This window comes from Toxoplasma gondii, chromosome X, assembly GCF_000006565.2.
Source record: "Toxoplasma gondii ME49 chromosome X, whole genome shotgun sequence".
NCBI classification, from domain to species: domain Eukaryota; phylum Apicomplexa; class Conoidasida; order Eucoccidiorida; family Sarcocystidae; genus Toxoplasma; species Toxoplasma gondii.
The window spans coordinates 2,860,542-2,876,359 of record NC_031478.1 but is presented as its reverse complement, the minus strand read 5'-3'; the positions used below and the strand labels follow the sequence as shown (position 1 = coordinate 2,876,359).

The following is a 15,818-nucleotide window of genomic DNA, read 5'->3' as shown; positions in this document are numbered from 1 at the left end:
GTGTCGCTACAACTTCCTGACAGCGAACGAACCTTTCTGCATATCTGCTTTTAACTACGTATCAGCTACCGTTTTCTGTCCCTGCCCGTTCCTTCGCCCTAGTGACCTGAAACGCCGCTTCGTTCGTTGCGACGCGAGGACGGATTAGCTCACTCCATGGCCAGGTCTTCCTGCTTAATCCTCTGTTTTTTCTTGGTGGATCTCGTTACAGCAACAGCGCAGGAGCATATGACCAGGAAGGCGGACCTCTACCTTTTTTCCCTACGGGCAAACTCTACAGAACGGCCAGCGCGTCCCCTGCCAACTAGCGTGTGTGCTAGGTTGTCGCAACAGTTTCTGCCCACGGACGGATATCTCGTGTCTTTCTCTCCGGTGAACAACACACTTCAGGAGTGCTCCTTCGTAACCCCATCAAAAGGATATTCGGACCTCCATGTTGTCCACAAGAACCAGTTTTTTGTTCCTCCTGTCCAAAACGACAACGGCTTGTCCGCCGTTGTCCAGATGCGGCAACAACACGACACAGGCCAAACAGCCTGCTCTGGAGCAAATCAATGTAAAAGAACAGGCAAATACCACTGATCCAGCGAAATATTGACGAAATTTCACTCGATGACGGAAGGGGAACTGCCGCAGGAAAGAGAGAGAGAGAAGGATCTCGATGTTTCTACAACAGCGCTCGAGTCAGTGGTCAATGCCGAGGAATCGAGCTGTAGCGTTTCGCGCGAAAAGCATGGCTTGCTCAACGGCGCGGAGCACGTTTTTTCCAAGTCTGGAAAGGACAAAAAACATGGCGAACGGAACGCCTTGTTCTCTATGTTTCTGCCGGAACGATGGAGAATCATCTGCTGACTCAATTCACTGAAGAAATTCGGATATCCACGCCGTTGTGCAACCGTATACGCGCGAATAAATTTTCGTACGTTTTGTTACGCGAATGCATTTTGATGGTTACCCGCTAAACCTCGGGACACAATTTTGCCGGCGGCTCATTAGTTACCCCCTTTTTCAACACATGTTTCATCTTTCTCTCTCTTTCCGTTTTTTGAGAGAAACAACTTTTTTTGGGTGCTGCCGCAACGCGCCGGGGCTTGGAAAAAGAGTCAGAAAATCGACGGACGAGGGACGGCAGCAGTCGATTGACCCAGACATCCGGCGTCTTTGTTTCGTTCTTCCGGAAAAGGGGGCAACTGTGTAAACGTAAAGGGGCGATGTTTCTCGAAAAGACACCTGTTCATCCCTGGTTTCTGAATTGCCGTGCTTCTTCACGTGTCCAGCGGTGTTTCGAGCCTACACGAGTTTTGTAGCCCGCTCCGAGTTATTTGTCTCGACGAATGAGTTACATTCTCTCGGAGTTTCCCAACACTTTGTCGTCTTCTTCGTGCGTTCCTGACTTTTTGTATGTACTGTCAACACATTTTCGTCGATTGTTACGCTGGGATCGGCTCCCAACCCTTTCTGTTCTGCATGCCGCGTCGTTACCGGGTTGTCTCTCTCACAGAGCCACTTGTCGCTCGGCCTCCGACACACATCCGTGTAGATTGTGGCGTTCACGTTAGGTTTTCTCATTTGTATGCAGTTTTTTTCGGCTTTTCGGTCCTCTTCGTGGTTGTCTCTTCTTCTACTGAAGTGACAGCTGCACTCGCGAACTGTCCATTTGTGTACACGAGACTGCTCTATCTATAACTGCATACATTGATAAAGAACTACAAACCGGATATTTCAGAGAATCTTGTCTAATCGCGGATGTGTATCTCTCAGGCTAATCAAGAAGTTTTGGAGCTGGTCAGATTAGTGAAAACTTCATTTGGAAATGCAGCGTGGGAGCTTCCACAATTCATTTTGCTTCTTGTACGCCGTGGTGATTTCTCCAGTTCCAAACTTGTGTTTCTCGTTTGTCTTTTCTCCCGGGGTATTCCCTGTGTGTCTCCTTTATCGCGCGTGCTGTCTACTTCAGTGTCTATTTATGACGCCAGGTCTGCAAGCTACTCTACTACGTTACTCGGGTGCACACCTCCATAGGACCCCCTTTCCCCGAGCGCCTGTCGGCAAAGCCGAATTTCGAATGTCTGCTCGCCGATGAAAAGAATACAGATGGAAGAAAAGGATGGTAACGTTCAAGTCGGGAGAAGTAGACGAGCACCATGAATCATTCTTGCGCCGCGAGCCTCGCTCCCCGTCACGCAGTCCATCTGCGGTTCAGTCTTCATGGAAGCCTGTCTGTTATATTGAGGAGATTGACTCTTTAACCACTTTTCCTTCGTCTGCCTCATGCGACAGTTCCAGCAAAACAAAGTCATCTAGGTCTCTCATCTCCACGTCTCTCGATCAGCCTAGGGATTCTGCTTCATCGTCGTCTGAGCCTCGTCAGTCAGGTTTGCTTCATGTTAACGCGCAAGACCTCTCTCCTTCCCGCCCTCCTGAGTCGCTCTACCAGACTGGATATGTCCGTTCTCCTTCGTCCTTCGACGGCACACTTTCCTGCGTCGGTGAAAAGACCGGTGTGGTTCGTGGCAAATCGGGGCACCCGCCGTTGTCTTTTAGAAGTCCTCGCATGCAGTCTGTGGCTCATTCTGAAGATCGAGACCGAAAAGGTTTGACATACTCTTTCGACGCGTATCCCCCTGAAGTCTTCTCGCGCTGGAAAGGCAGATCTCGAACAGGTGAATCTTGCGGACTCGTTACCTCATCTCGTGGCCGTTCGCCTTGCTCACGCTCTCCGCCTGGTCGCTCGTTTCCTCGCTGTGTAGATCCGCAGACAGATCGTATAGAAGAAGCATCTCAAAATTGCCTTCCACAATCATCGGAACTCCACGCTTCCGAGGTTCTAGGTCCTGCTGATCCTGCTGCCTGCCCCACACAAAAACCAACTGTAGAACCAGACAGCTCTGTAGCCGCTTCGGTGTTCTGTCCTGGTACGCAGGCAGAATCTCAGCAGGTACCTAGTCTACCGACAGATGCATTTTCAGGCGGAGACCCTGTGCGTAGTCAAGTTGGATCCAAACGAAGTCACCTGCTGGAAGACATACAAGGAAAAACCCGGTGTTCTGCAGCACGGGCCGTGATCGACTTTGACGCTTCGGGCATCAGGAGCGTAGTGGTCTCAGATCTCGGTGGCACTCCGCTTCGCCTGTCTCCTTATTTAGACACTCTCCCACGCTCGAATCACCCTCTTGTTCTCTCGAAAGCGGCAACCTCTGTCCCGCCGTATTGCAGTTCGAGTTCAGAGAACTTCTCAGAAGCTCGACAGGGGGGTGAGTCCCGTCTGACAGGTGGAGCGGCTCCGGAGGGTGGTAAGCTAAAAGCATCTGCAGTTTTGGGTGGCAACCCGCAGCCACGGTCGTGCCCTTCAGGAGGAACTCAGGCTATGGGCGGGAAATATCAGGCAGAGGAGTCCCCAACTCGTTCTGTTTTTCGTGGCAAAGTGACTGTACCAGCAGCAGAAGTTCACACCACTCAAGCTGCTGGGTGCCCCAGTGAGCGTAAGGTGGGGGAGTTCAGGTGTCAAACGGACACGGACACGCTTCGTCACTTTCGGAAATCTCTTCGTTCGTATTCTGATTCTCCAAAGCGGCCAGAAACCAACTCCCTCAACCAAGGGCGTTCTGGTTCTTCGAGAATCATCGGTCAGCTGTCCGACGCCACGTTCGGCTGTCGCGACAGCATGGCCTCTGTCCGAGGTGCCTTCGCTCCGCCCACATCGACGGTCTCCAAATCTCTGCGGCATGATGAAGCCGTCTTGCGAGAACAGGGGATCAAAGTCCGTCAGAAGGATGCGATTTTTCTGAAGGGTGTTGAAAAACGGCATCTTGGGATGCAGGCAGGCAGACAAGATTCGAAACCTCGATACGGTCTTGAGTCTGCTGCTAGCTGTAACGCCACTGGAGCTGGTGAGGATCCGTCACCAGGCTTTAGAATCGCTGGGCGGGCTTCCTCCTCCATCTGCGCCGGTGGCTCTAGTGGCGAAAGCATGAACAGCGCCTTCATGAGAGGTCTTCCTGGGAGCGCTTCGAATGTGAGACTGCCGCAGTGGATGCGCGACTACGGAGTAGAGGATCCTTCGCTTCAGACAGACGGTTGTTCTCGGAATGTGGTCAGCACGCGCCATCCAGGGACGTGTCAGTACAGCTCAGCTGACGCCAGGCGGCCAAGGATGAGGGTCAGCGCGGGGGCTCCGGCGAATCTGACGCCATACTTGTGGGATGAGAATTCCGACAGGGATGGTGACAACAGCCTCGAGGATATCTCTTGTGGCCCTCCTTACCGGGGCGAAATGACCTACTCCATCACGCATAGCGGCAACTCTGGAAATCAGCTTTCCTCGCAGCTCCCGCCCGCGCCTCTGTCTGTGCCGGGCGACGTCGGTTCCTTCGGGTTTCCTGTTGCGCACTTTGTCTGTAGCAACTGCGGAGCGACAGCAGTCCCTCCGCAGTGCCCTACGTGCGGAGCCGTGATCGTTCAATTTGACGGGACGACCCAAATCCCTGTGGCCTACCGGACGAACGGCACTGATGCTCTGGGACTTGCGTCGCGAGCTGTCCTGCGCAACGGCGACTCCCGATCTGTGCAGTTCAGTGGGGAAGCCGACCCTCAGAGCCGCTCCTATGCTCCCTATGACGCGTCGCCTTCTCGGTCTCGAGGGCCCTCCGCATCTCGCCGGTCCCACGTACACAGTTCACGCCAGGAAAGAAGAGAGTTGTCTCGGGGAGAAGCCGAAACAGAGAGATGTACCGCGGGAACTGCGCGCAGGAGTGGGATGGTCGCCGTGACAGCGAAGAAAAGTGGGCCGCCTTCCCGACAGCGGCTGGTCGCTTCCTCAGGCCCCTCGCTGCCGTCGACCAAGAAGCTCGCGAGTCAGGTCTGGGGCTCCCCACGCGTCTGTGCGATTCTCTGTTCGTTTCTTGGTCTCCCGCAGCTCCTTACGATCCGTCGCTGCAGTAAGAACCTCCTTGTGGCTGCTCAATTTGAAATGCGGTACGTCCTGTATGGGACCCTTCAGCAACTGCTTCGCGAAGAGGAGACGAGCAAGAAGGCGACGAGTTCTCGCCCCAAGAGCTGCGAGCCTCCAAGTGCGCGAAACCGGGAAGGACGGGGAAGAACCCTGACTCCAGGTGTGGCCTCCACGGCCAGCGCTCGGGACCGATCCCTTCCCGCCTGTCCTTTCAACGCACAGACTCTCACTCGCCTTCTGGAACTCTCGCCCGCAGAACTGACGGCGCTGAAGAACGGGCAACTGCCGGACAGGCGAGTCGCAGACGCCAAGACACCGCGCCCAGAAGAGCTTCGGGCTCGCGCTAGTCGCCTGCGCAGGCTCCACGCGGAGCGGGTCGAGGAACAGCGTCGACGCGTTTCGGCCCGCACATCTGGAAAGAGGGTCGACCGCGAAGCCACAGAGCCTGTGCTGGTGGGCCTGGACGAAGAAATGCAGCTGCGACGGGAGATGCAACTCCAGCACGAGGAAGAGCTGCTCATGCGCGAGCGCAGACTCCAGCAACAGGAGTGCGAACTCTTCAAGAAGCAACAGGAAATCTGGTTGCAGGAAACCCAGCAGCGCCTTCGACAGAACATCACTCGAAATGGCAGGCCTCACTTCGCGGTCCCGGAGCCCGCGGCGCTCTCAGGAGCAGGAGCGTCCTTCCCCTGTGCACACCCAGGTGGATGGCAGAAGAGACACGTCGGCTTCGATGACGATTTGGTCAAGGGACCAGAGTAAGGGATACGAAGAAGAGACTAATGAAGGGGACTGCATGCGCTAAGAGGAGCAAAAGCTGCGTTCCTAAAAATGGGGAGACGCAACAGACGTGGGGGGAAAAGGAGCGATGTTGTAGGCCTTTAGCGAACGCCCTAGAGGCAGTCACCGTGAGTGTTCTGCCTTCACTGTGCCCGCCGACATCATATTTCTAGAGCTTTTTTGGGGTTTCAGCCTTTGTTCTATTGTTGGTACAAATTGTGGATATTTTAGGCGAGAGGGTCGCATCGATTGTGTACGCTTCAACACAGGATGTTCTCCCACACGAGTTTGCATCTACTCGGGAGACACAACTAGTAGTAATTCGGAAAATTGAAGTGTGTGCCGTATACCAATACGCGTGACCCTGTTCAAGGGAGGCGAGACTAATATGAGGCTGACTAGATACAGATGCAGACAGAGGCTTTTCGGGGCACCTCGGCACGCGTATTACTATACGGCATACTCTTCAAGCTCCACACTGTGTCCCAATTAACCGAGAGGCGCCCTTGTAAAAGCTGATCTATCACTGCAGCGTCCTGAGACTCTTCTTTTCTCTTTTTGTGCTTGCTGTTGTGATGCCAGAATCGACTACGAGTCGGAACCTCCATCATTTCGTCGTTTGCGTCATTCTTTCCTGAAACTGTGGAACTACAATGAAGCTCAGTTCAAGTTCGTATCTCTGAGTTCTTTGTGCTTGTCAGTGTCCTCGTTGTGTCTCATCTCCACCGCATAAACGCGCAAGAAGGGAGCACATGCCCAGCCCTGTTTCCTGCGGACCAAACGAGAAGTTTTAACCATTTGCGGTGTTTGACCTTCGACTTCCACGCCCTGAAAAAATGAGGATGGAAATAGAAGCAGTCACTAAAGTCTTTCGAGCTGGAACAAGCCAACGAGATGTCGTTCGCGTCAGTTTATTCGAAAACAACATGTATGTAAATGTGTAGTGTCATAGATGCGATCATGTGTGCAAATGCGAGGCGGTTGTGAAATGGTCTCTACTGGACGAAGGCATATGCAGTGAGAAAAGCCAGATTTGTTTCGTCATTGAGAACGCAAGAGGAACCGTAGGTTTTGATTGCCGAAAGCGTGAAAGAAGGCTCTTTACCAATGTTGAATGTCGCCATACCGTGACAAGCCCCTGTTGATTTCGAGTGTTTCGCAGTCTTATGTTTACTGTCTCTCTCTCGTGTGCGCGGCTGGCGGTCATGTTGTCTCGCAGGGCAGCTCTGTATCGACACGCGTTCTCCTCCTTCCCAGCTTATAACTACGACACAACCGCCATTTTGTGCAGGTGCATCTATCAGCTGTGCGCAGACGCGACTTCGGCGCTTCCTCTGAACTCCATTCTTATGCTTCTCACGGACCGTCAGTCCTACCTCTGGCGCCGGATGGCACGCCTGTCCGGCTATGTGATTTGTTCGTTCACTCTAAACGGCTGTCGTCGCGAAATAGGTCCCAGCATGCCCACCACCATTCAGCGAGTCGTTCCCATTCCTCTTGATGACGGCTGCTGGGACGGAGGCCGGAGCCGCGGGAGTCACCGAGCGACCCCCTCGAGGGGCCGGGGCGGCGCTTCCCGCGTCGGCAGAGAATTTGGTGACGACAGCTCCGAGGACCCGATTCCGCCCTTCTGCTGGAAAGAAGGGATCCGCGGCGCAGTGCTCGAATCGATCGAGCTGAAACTCGCGAAACTATCTGAGGAGTTCATTGATGAATTCGTTCTCTACGGCCGCCAGCAGGGCCTCCTTCTGCAGCTGCAAGGCGCCGACAGCACCGTCAACGGACGGCTCCTTGCCACGACCCTTCGTCGATTCTGCAAGCAACCGGAGGACCGATATGTCCTAATGGATCTCTATGAATGGCTTGCCGCCGCGATGACCTTCTCGCAAAAGTGTATAAAAGCCAAAATCGAGGCGGCGAAGCGTGCATCGCCTTCGCCTCAATGCCGAATCGCCCGACCCTGTACGGGAAGACTGCAAGCTTTTCCTCCCTACGAGAGGTCCGAAGGACGCTACGGTGGTCGCTCGACGACTCCCGCTTTTGGCTCGAGCGTTCGCGGTAGAAGCGGCTGCCCCGGACGCGTGGAAACTCCTGGAGCCACAAGTGCTATGACGCGCGGAAGTGAGCGCACAGGGACAACAGAAGCAAGGTGTTTGACAGATTACACTGAGACGGTGTGCGGTCTTTTCGCCGCCAGAATCAATGATATCCAAAGAATAACCGCACTGTGGAGCTCCGGTTTTGCTATTTGCTTCCATGTCGGCATCTCTCTTTCGTGTTGGAACTCACATCTCGTGGAGCTCACAACTCTGGAGAGAACTGTGTTTCGTTTGGGATCACCAATTAGTTATTTTTCAAAGAAAACTGATGGTGGTTGTGGATGGTAAAGGCCTTTTATTATGCTTATGTTCCTCGTTTCAGGAAGCATTGCTCGCGTTTCAATGGGTGCTCGTCGAGGCGTGGTTGAAGACAGCGTTCACAGTATCGCCTACGAAAACGCTCTTTCAAGCCGGACAAAATCGCGTGGTAAACTGGGGATGTATGAGGGGTACACTGTGCTTCAGCACACCATTTGACATCTTGTCTGAGCAACGCTTTCCGTATTTTGAGCAGGAAGGAAGCGCTGCTGCGCTTGGTGAGGTGGCGTAGTGACGCTGTGTTCAGAATCATTCTCAGGATAAACTCTAGCTACAGGAGTCTGTTGATCTCGATAAGAGATTGAATATCTGTGGTCAGCTGGCGGCTGGCTTGCTGATTGCTTGGACTCCGCAAAGCGCTGCCATGCCAGCATCTCTGAATGGCGACCAGTCGTTGCAAGTGATGTCCGACTTTAATATAAGAACTTCTGTGATATATATATATATAATACCGTGGAACTAGACCGAATCTGCGATAGATAAATATGTCTTGCATAATTTTGTGTTAGCGTGTAAATGTCCATCAAACGTGCAAATCCAGGTTAAAGTGCAGCCTTTGCACAGCAGCGGGGTAGCCTTAGTCATACGGCTGAATGTGTGGTGGTCTACCGTCGGTACTAGGACACACGTCTTGTCCCAAAATTGTGTCGACTTTTTCCTAGCCTGTGGTCTGTCCCGACGTAACTGGTTGCAGAGAGGCACGCAGACACACCCACAAGGTCCCGGTTGGTCCTCCGAGGAAACAGAGCCGCAGACTTCCAGCGACCTGTGCGGGGTCGGTCACCCGATTCGTCTGCAAATCATACTGGAGTCTTTGGCAGACGATCCGATGGCAAACTGTCAACGCAGTCCGGAGTGAGGAGCAGCAGTGCGTCCAGGAGTCGGTTGACGAACCAGGTGTCAAGTGGCCTGACGGCAAGGGAGGTGAGGATTCGAATCTGTGTAGTATTTTAGGTGGATTTGGCCGCGTTTGCGCACCTTTGGCTTGTCTATCCGTACACTGGAAGGTTCGTGTCTTTCAGTGTCTATTGAGATGCACCATGTTGATGCTGTCCGTTATGCGGTCGAGGATCCCGTTGGTGCATGCGACTTCTTGTAACTGCGTTATGTGGGCACCAGTGAGCGAAAGATGGTCTGTCGTAATTATGTCTCCTTGCTTCAGAGACCAAAAGTTCAACTCAGATGTGAGACTGTTCGTGCTGTTATGTGCAGGCAGCGGCTCTCTGCAGATTGCTTCAGAATCAAGGGAAGATTCTTGAAGAGGTCAAACAAATCCTGAACAACATGAGCGCACCCGGTCGCCGACACACTCGGGTGCCATAGGGTGTTCGCCACTATTGCTGTTTACAAGGCAGAGGCTGCCGGTAGTTCACGGGAGAGCCGATGCAACAGTAGACACGAGGAGTTCGGTTTCCAGTGCAAGCCACAGCACTTCTTCGTGTCGTCCCTCCAAAGTTCCGATAGGGAAAGCAGGACGCTATCACGAGGAAGTCGAGCTTCGGGAGAGAACTGTGCCGTCTGCTCCGACAGACAAAACTCCTCGACCCACATGGCGTTCTTTCATGAGAAAAGGCACTCTCGAAACGCAGCTGGGAACTTTTTTTCACCACGGGGATCCGTTCAATGACTTCAGTCGGGGATATGGCTTGCCATTTGCTCCGTAACGTATCCAGTTGACGAAACACAATACGTCTTCCCATTCCCCTGCTGGCATTTTACCTGGGATATAATGGCCCGTTCGGTGGAATGAGCTGAGAAGAGAATTTTCGCCTTCTGTTCCTGAAAGACCATGTTGCCACAATATGCGGTGCAGAAGGAAGACAGACAATACCGATTAACGAAATCTAACACAGATGGTGCTGGTGTCAGTTTTCTCACAGGAAGACCGCGTTGCCGAGCAAGCATGCTGATTCTCGTGTCATGACCAGAGGATGGCGCCGAATAAAGACCGTCTGTTCTTATAACTCAGGCCATCCGCATAACAGGAGGCCCGCTCGTGTCATGAAACATGCATTTCCCTTATTTTCGACTGGCCTTCAGGGGGAGGGAGCAGATAAACACGGAGTTTAGGTCGGATTCGCTGTCGTTGCGGCAGAGGAAGCCTCTCGGACTCTTGTAACGGCGTCGTCTCGTTACCCTTTTTCCCCGTCGGTTGTTCCCATATCAAGCGATACCCATCGCTGGTGTGTGCCTATCTAGAAATGTATCAATTGTTTTTGAACTAGCTGCCATTGCTTTTCGCTCGTGTGGAGCGCATACAACCTACAGAGGCTTACGCACATCTGTGCGTTGGAATGTGTACACGTAATCATGCCCGTGCGCTGAAGCTTTTTACCAGTTGTGACGGGAGTTTAAAAATCATATATTCTGAAATGACGTAGCTGCTCACAATCCGCTACGCTTCTGCTCGGGTGAACACCGAGCAAAGCCTTCACACGTTGTCTTTAGGGTCCTATGGATGTAAGTGTGCTTTGCATGCATGGTCACGCTCGACTAAGTTTCTGCGTTCATAGCTGCCTATCGGTACGTACATGCCGGCGAGTTCTCAACGCGTGAGCGGTACTTTTGGAGGTTAGGAAGCATGCGAACGCGAGTCTTCGATGTGATACTAAGCCTGACAGGGCGCCAAAAACTGGAGAGGATCCCGCTTGCGCGGAGCGCTCGCCAAAGTGGAGTGGCATTATGGTTGACCCCAGTTTCCGTAATCGAATGTGCCTGAAACGCCTTATGTTTTCTATGTCGTGGAAGAACTTGAATAGAAAGGACGGAAGCGGCATCTGACAACTCCGACGTTGGGGTAGCGATATTTACACGTGTGGAAACAGGTCGGATTACAGAGGCGCTCTGTGGCATTTCACAAAAACATTGCCGTGTAGCTTCGTAGAAGCTTTGGGTTCCAGGATTAACACATTTTCGATACACGGCCAAACGTAGAGGAAAGAAAACCTGTCCCCTCGTCCGTAAGTAGAATGAAGCACGCAGCTTGCAATATTCCAATCACCGGCACCGGAACACACTATGAAAATCACTGTTGAACTGGTGGGTTCGTATGAGGCTAAACGGACCGCCGCTTTCGAATGCGCTTATTGGGGGTGATGTCGAATCGTTTTTTTTACAAATGATATAATCGAAAAGGATGCTTTAACGGGGCTGAGTCGGCGACTCTCAACAGGCGAGTCGGCCGTACAAGCGGCCATTGTTGCTGGAACGAGGTTAGAATAGTGAAGCAGTGCATATCTCGAAAGCATCGCTCTAAAACAGTTCATTTTGTTGTGCTACTTTTAAAGACGTACAAGTTTCACCTTCATGTGGAACGCAAAGATGCAAGCCCGTATGATTTTTTTTCTACGCCTACAGCCTTCGAGCGGGGATGGCACGCTTCTAGACGAGTGTGCTCGAGTGCCTCCATGTTGATGGTGAATCGAGTGTTCGAAGTGGAAATTCGTCGCTCCCCATATCTAGTTTTTCTTGTGCAAAAGTCTAGTTCGTGCGTTTGCCGGTTTGTGCTATTCGAGTGCGCGTCGGTTCCCAGGCCAAGTGTGCAAGGTACTCACAAACTGTGGATAAAGCTAGTCTCCTCAGGCTTTCCCAGCAGCTAGTGTGTCCTTGTGTGCGTTCTGTTAAAGTGGAACGCCCTTTGGGTACCTATCACAGTGCAGTTTCTCTTGACATACACAAGTCGGGAATTTCAGAGGCTCAGTTCTACCTGTAGTTCGTGAAATCACAGACAGCATGTATGACGGAACAAAAATACTAATTCTGGCCGTTGTGGCCATCTTCTGCTCGATGGGGACGGCAGAAGCGCAGATTATGATTTTGGAACCGCCTGGCGCAGTTCTGAAAAACAATTCCACAATGATTGAAGGATCGACGGCGTCATTTGGGGCTCCAGTAGGTGTCTGCCTTTCCTTATCACTCAGACAAAGGTTTTGTAATTTTCGGTTCCGTGCAAAACCAAAAACGACTGTTCTAGACTCTGGCTTTTTCTGCGGCATCCACGTAGCAGTCAAACTCACGGAATGCATTATGATACACTGCTGTGCACATTCGAAATATCATTACACTTTTCATGTCGAGTGTTCGGCCAAACACACTACAGCTGTGGACTGTTTCACATTTTTGTTGACATAGTGTTGTGCAATACCATGTATCTTTCCTTGCAGTTCTATGGCGAACGCGTCGAAGGCGAGTTGCTGTTCTTCGACACCATTGGATGCAAAGACGAACAGTACGCGCTGCCCAGCGAAAAGGCAAACACAACCGAAGCCAAGTCTGCATCACCGGTCATTGTCATGGTCCGCCGCGGAGGATGCAACTTCGTTAACAAGGTTAAAGTTGCTCAGAGAAAAGGAGCGAAGGCCGTTATCGTGGCAGACACGAAGGGGTCCTTGTCGTCACAGAAGGATGTGAAGAAGGTTATTGTATCCGATGGTGAGTCGAGCAGCAAAACGTGTATGACTGCGAGTCCACAAACAGATTGTATAAGGATTTCTCTGGCTCGAGTTGTAAACTCGAGTTTTCAACAGTGCAACAGACAACAGCCTCCTGTGCGCGTGGCTCCCTGGGTAGACCGGAGGAATGGCATACAAGGGGAAACTCGCCAGAATAACTGACTAGCATATGGAGCAGTCATGCGTCGCAAGATCTTTAACTTTATCAGCTGGGCACCTATTTGTAGATGTGTGCTCATCTTTGCTTTTCATAGTTCCTCCGTGAGACAGCTTTGCCGTCTTGTAGACGGACTTCCTACACTTGCGTACAGCAGCCGGCCAATCACTTCCCTTTTCCTTTCCGTGCGTTTGCCATTTGCTTTTCGACGACAATTTTCTTAAGCTAACAACGTATCTTCGAGAGTTGTTGAGATGCACTCAGTGCGAGCTCTGTCTGCTTGACCGCCACCATTGGCCACAAGTCATGTGTTCGTCTTGTTCCTTCAATTCGCATAGATGGCTGGGGAGAATCCATAAAGATTCCTTCCCTTCTATTGAGCGAGGAAGACGCCAACTTCTTGATTTCTGCCGGAGACGGCCTGTTCGAGGATGGCGCTTCTGATGGAGTTCGACCTACACGTACTGACGGTCAAGGGAAAGAAACTGTGATTCTGGAGCTTGTGTGGTCGCTGCCGAAGGATCACGCTGTTCAAATCGACGTTTGGTCGACACCCTCTAGCACACAGTCGGCCAAGTTTCTCAAGGAATTCGCTCCCTATGCACATGCTTTCAAGGACAAGGTATGATCTCTGTTGCGGCCACATGTATCCATTTATGTAGAGGAAATTCATGTAATCGAATCGGCATGATACTGCATTGACGAAGGCACAGGCCCGCAGTGGTGGTTCCTGACAACGGATGTCATGACGTTTCGGTCACACTCTTTGGCGTCTCCTTAACGGAGCTACGCTACAGGATGCTGTGGTGTTGTTTCTTTTGCGTCCCCACGTCTAGGCAAAGGGTCGCTGTGTGTGTGTGTCCTTGCTTTGCTGTCCCACAGATTGACTTCCAGCCCCATTATTGGGTCATGTCAATGGCGAGAGATTTCCACGAAATGTGCACTGATTCGACGGCGGATTTCTGCGCCTTCGACCCCGATTTTGGTGGAAAGACCACGGGGAAAATGGTTCTGCAAGAGTCGGTGAGGTGAGTGTGTCGCCTGCGGGACGTTTACACTAGGGCGGTTCCACATGATGACGAAGGGGGGACGGTGGGCTCCTGTTGTTTGTCGCCATACTCCATCTCAGTGCCGCATGCGGGTGTCGCAATAACTTCTCTTTCCAGGCAAATGTGTCTTTGGGACACGACGAAAAAGTTGCATTCGGACAATCCACACAGTGGGTTCTACAGCCCTGAATGGTGGTCCTACATTGAGGCTGTTCCAAGCGTCTGCCCGCACGAAGACACAGATGACGAGCATCGGTTTGGCGAATCCTGCAGCTACAAGCTGATGGAGTTACTCCAGGTCAACATCCGACAAGTGAAGAAGTGTTACGACGAGAAGTTTAACACAATTTTGGCGCATGAACTGGTCAACCGCGCATGGGCGCCGAACGCAATCATCATTAATAAAACCCGTTACAGTGGATCGCTCGACCCCGAGCTCGTCACCCGGGCCATCTGTACGGGTACGTTTCGCAGGAGAGACATCTTGTGAACCTTGAGTCTGTGAGTTCTTCCTCGAACCTCTGCGGAGGCGGGTACAGTCTCCCACTTTTCTTCTAGAGAGCTGCGTCCGTTACTTCCCGTCTCTGTATTTTTGGGCACTCCCTTCTGTTCTTCAAAATTCGCACACATGCAGTCTCTGTTTCCTATAATGTGCACCGCTGTGTGGAGAGTCTTTAGTAACGTCTGTGTGTACGCATCTTGTCCCGGTTGTGGTTCCGTTCTTTCTTCAGCATTTGCCGCAACCCAGCCGGAATGTGAAAACTTCTTGAAAAACGGTCAACTGATTATGACAGCAGGACAGGGACTCACAGACCGTCAGATCTTCCTTATCTCTGCAGGAGTCGTGTTGGCCTTCGGCAGTCTCTGTTTCCTTCTTCTCTGGTTTGTCGTTCTGCCCTGCGTAAAACAACGGTGGGGAGGAGCGTATGCCAGATTCGGCAGGGGACGGACGGGAACTGACATGTCAGACTCGACTCCAACAGCCATCTACTCTCCTAATCTGTCAGATTCCATGCCTTCCACAAAAACATTTCCTATGCCTGACGTGTGAACGGCTGGGATGGGTGGGAATTGTAGGTTTCTGTGTTCAACAAAAAGGCTTCTTGATTCCGCCGTGGGATTTTTGTAGAGTATGTGTGCGACGACTATGGTATCTGGACTTCTGCTCCGCCAACCAACATTCACTACTCGAAACATAAATCGCAATAAATGTTCCAATGTGACACCTGCCACTCCAGAGTTGGGAGTTTGTTTCTGCAAAACCGACACAGACAATGACACAACCGCTCGCACCCGACAGGGGCGCCCAAAGAAATCGAAGTGGAAAGCCATAGTGGTGTGATTCCTCTTCTGACCCGATACTCCCTCGCACATGCCGTGACAATAGATGGAAATGCGAAGGAATGGTGACGGCTGTAAAAGCTTCCAAAAGTTGTGGATCTTCACAAGGACTTCAAATGAAGACACGTTTAGCTAAATGTACTCTGTATTTCTGAATACCATTACGATGGTCTACCCGTTACCGTTTTGAAGAGGGCTCCTGACGAATAACTCACTGTGCTCTGGGAAACTGGAGACTATGGGACATGGCACATATTCATAGATACAGTCTGTACGAAGGACTGTACTTCAGTCATTCGCGCCTGTTTGGTACAGCAAACTCTTCACCAGTGTGAACCTGCCGAGTTCCCGTTAACCACTAAAGCGAATGAGCCTTGAAGTTGCCTCTTCCTTTTCGCCAACAGTAATCTCGCAGAAATCTCGCATGATTGTCGAGGCATGCAGGCAGCATTTTCCAAGTGAAAGAGCACACGACATATCTTCGATTTTCCTCTCATATTTTCCAGGTCCTACAAAGCACACCCTAGACATAGACTCGAGAGCCGAGGGAGCACTTGTGGCACCCAGCCTCTTCGCCCCATGTCTCTTTACCCTTTGAAACACCAAAACACCAAAGAACGCTCAACATAGGACAGCCTGACCGAACCTGCGACGCTCAAACATATCTGACAG

The 15,818-nt window shown here is 51.8% G+C and overlaps 2 protein-coding genes across 2 annotated transcripts; both read left to right on the top strand.

Annotated features, from left to right (window-relative positions):
* Positions 1-30: 30 nt before the first annotated feature.
* On the top strand, positions 31-11,941 carry TGME49_224700 (hypothetical protein). The gene is made up of 6 exons (XM_018780060.1): positions 31-5,709; positions 6,314-6,400; positions 6,951-7,852; positions 8,153-8,257; positions 8,843-9,072; positions 9,361-11,941. Exons 1-6 carry the CDS (start codon positions 2,108-2,110, stop codon positions 9,469-9,471), a joined length of 5,037 nt encoding a protein of 1,678 aa, XP_018635954.1. The 5' UTR covers positions 31-2,107; the 3' UTR covers positions 9,472-11,941.
* On the top strand, positions 11,336-15,732 carry TGME49_224710 (hypothetical protein). The gene is made up of 5 exons (XM_018780061.1): positions 11,336-12,579; positions 13,095-13,378; positions 13,639-13,784; positions 13,923-14,266; positions 14,537-15,732. Exons 1-5 carry the CDS (start codon positions 12,168-12,170, stop codon positions 14,854-14,856), a joined length of 1,506 nt encoding a protein of 501 aa, XP_018635955.1. The 5' UTR covers positions 11,336-12,167; the 3' UTR covers positions 14,857-15,732.
* The last annotated feature ends 86 nt before the right edge of the window (positions 15,733-15,818 follow it).

Excerpts from the sequence above, each read along its gene's own strand:
- TGME49_224710 (XM_018780061.1), top strand. The coding sequence starts at position 12,168 with ATGCATTATGATACACTGCTGTGCACATTCGAAATATCATTACACTTT. Across the intron at positions 13,379-13,638 it reads CACATGCTTTCAAGGACAAG|ATTGACTTCCAGCCCCATTA; the intron begins GTATGATCTCTG and ends GCTGTCCCACAG. Across the intron at positions 14,267-14,536 it reads CACCCGGGCCATCTGTACGG|CATTTGCCGCAACCCAGCCG; the intron begins GTACGTTTCGCA and ends TTCTTTCTTCAG.
- TGME49_224700 (XM_018780060.1), top strand. The coding sequence starts at position 2,108 with ATGGTAACGTTCAAGTCGGGAGAAGTAGACGAGCACCATGAATCATTC. Across the intron at positions 5,710-6,313 it reads GATTTGGTCAAGGGACCAGA|AATCGACTACGAGTCGGAAC; the intron begins GTAAGGGATACG and ends TTGTGATGCCAG. Across the intron at positions 6,401-6,950 it reads TACAATGAAGCTCAGTTCAA|GGCAGCTCTGTATCGACACG; the intron begins GTTCGTATCTCT and ends GTTGTCTCGCAG.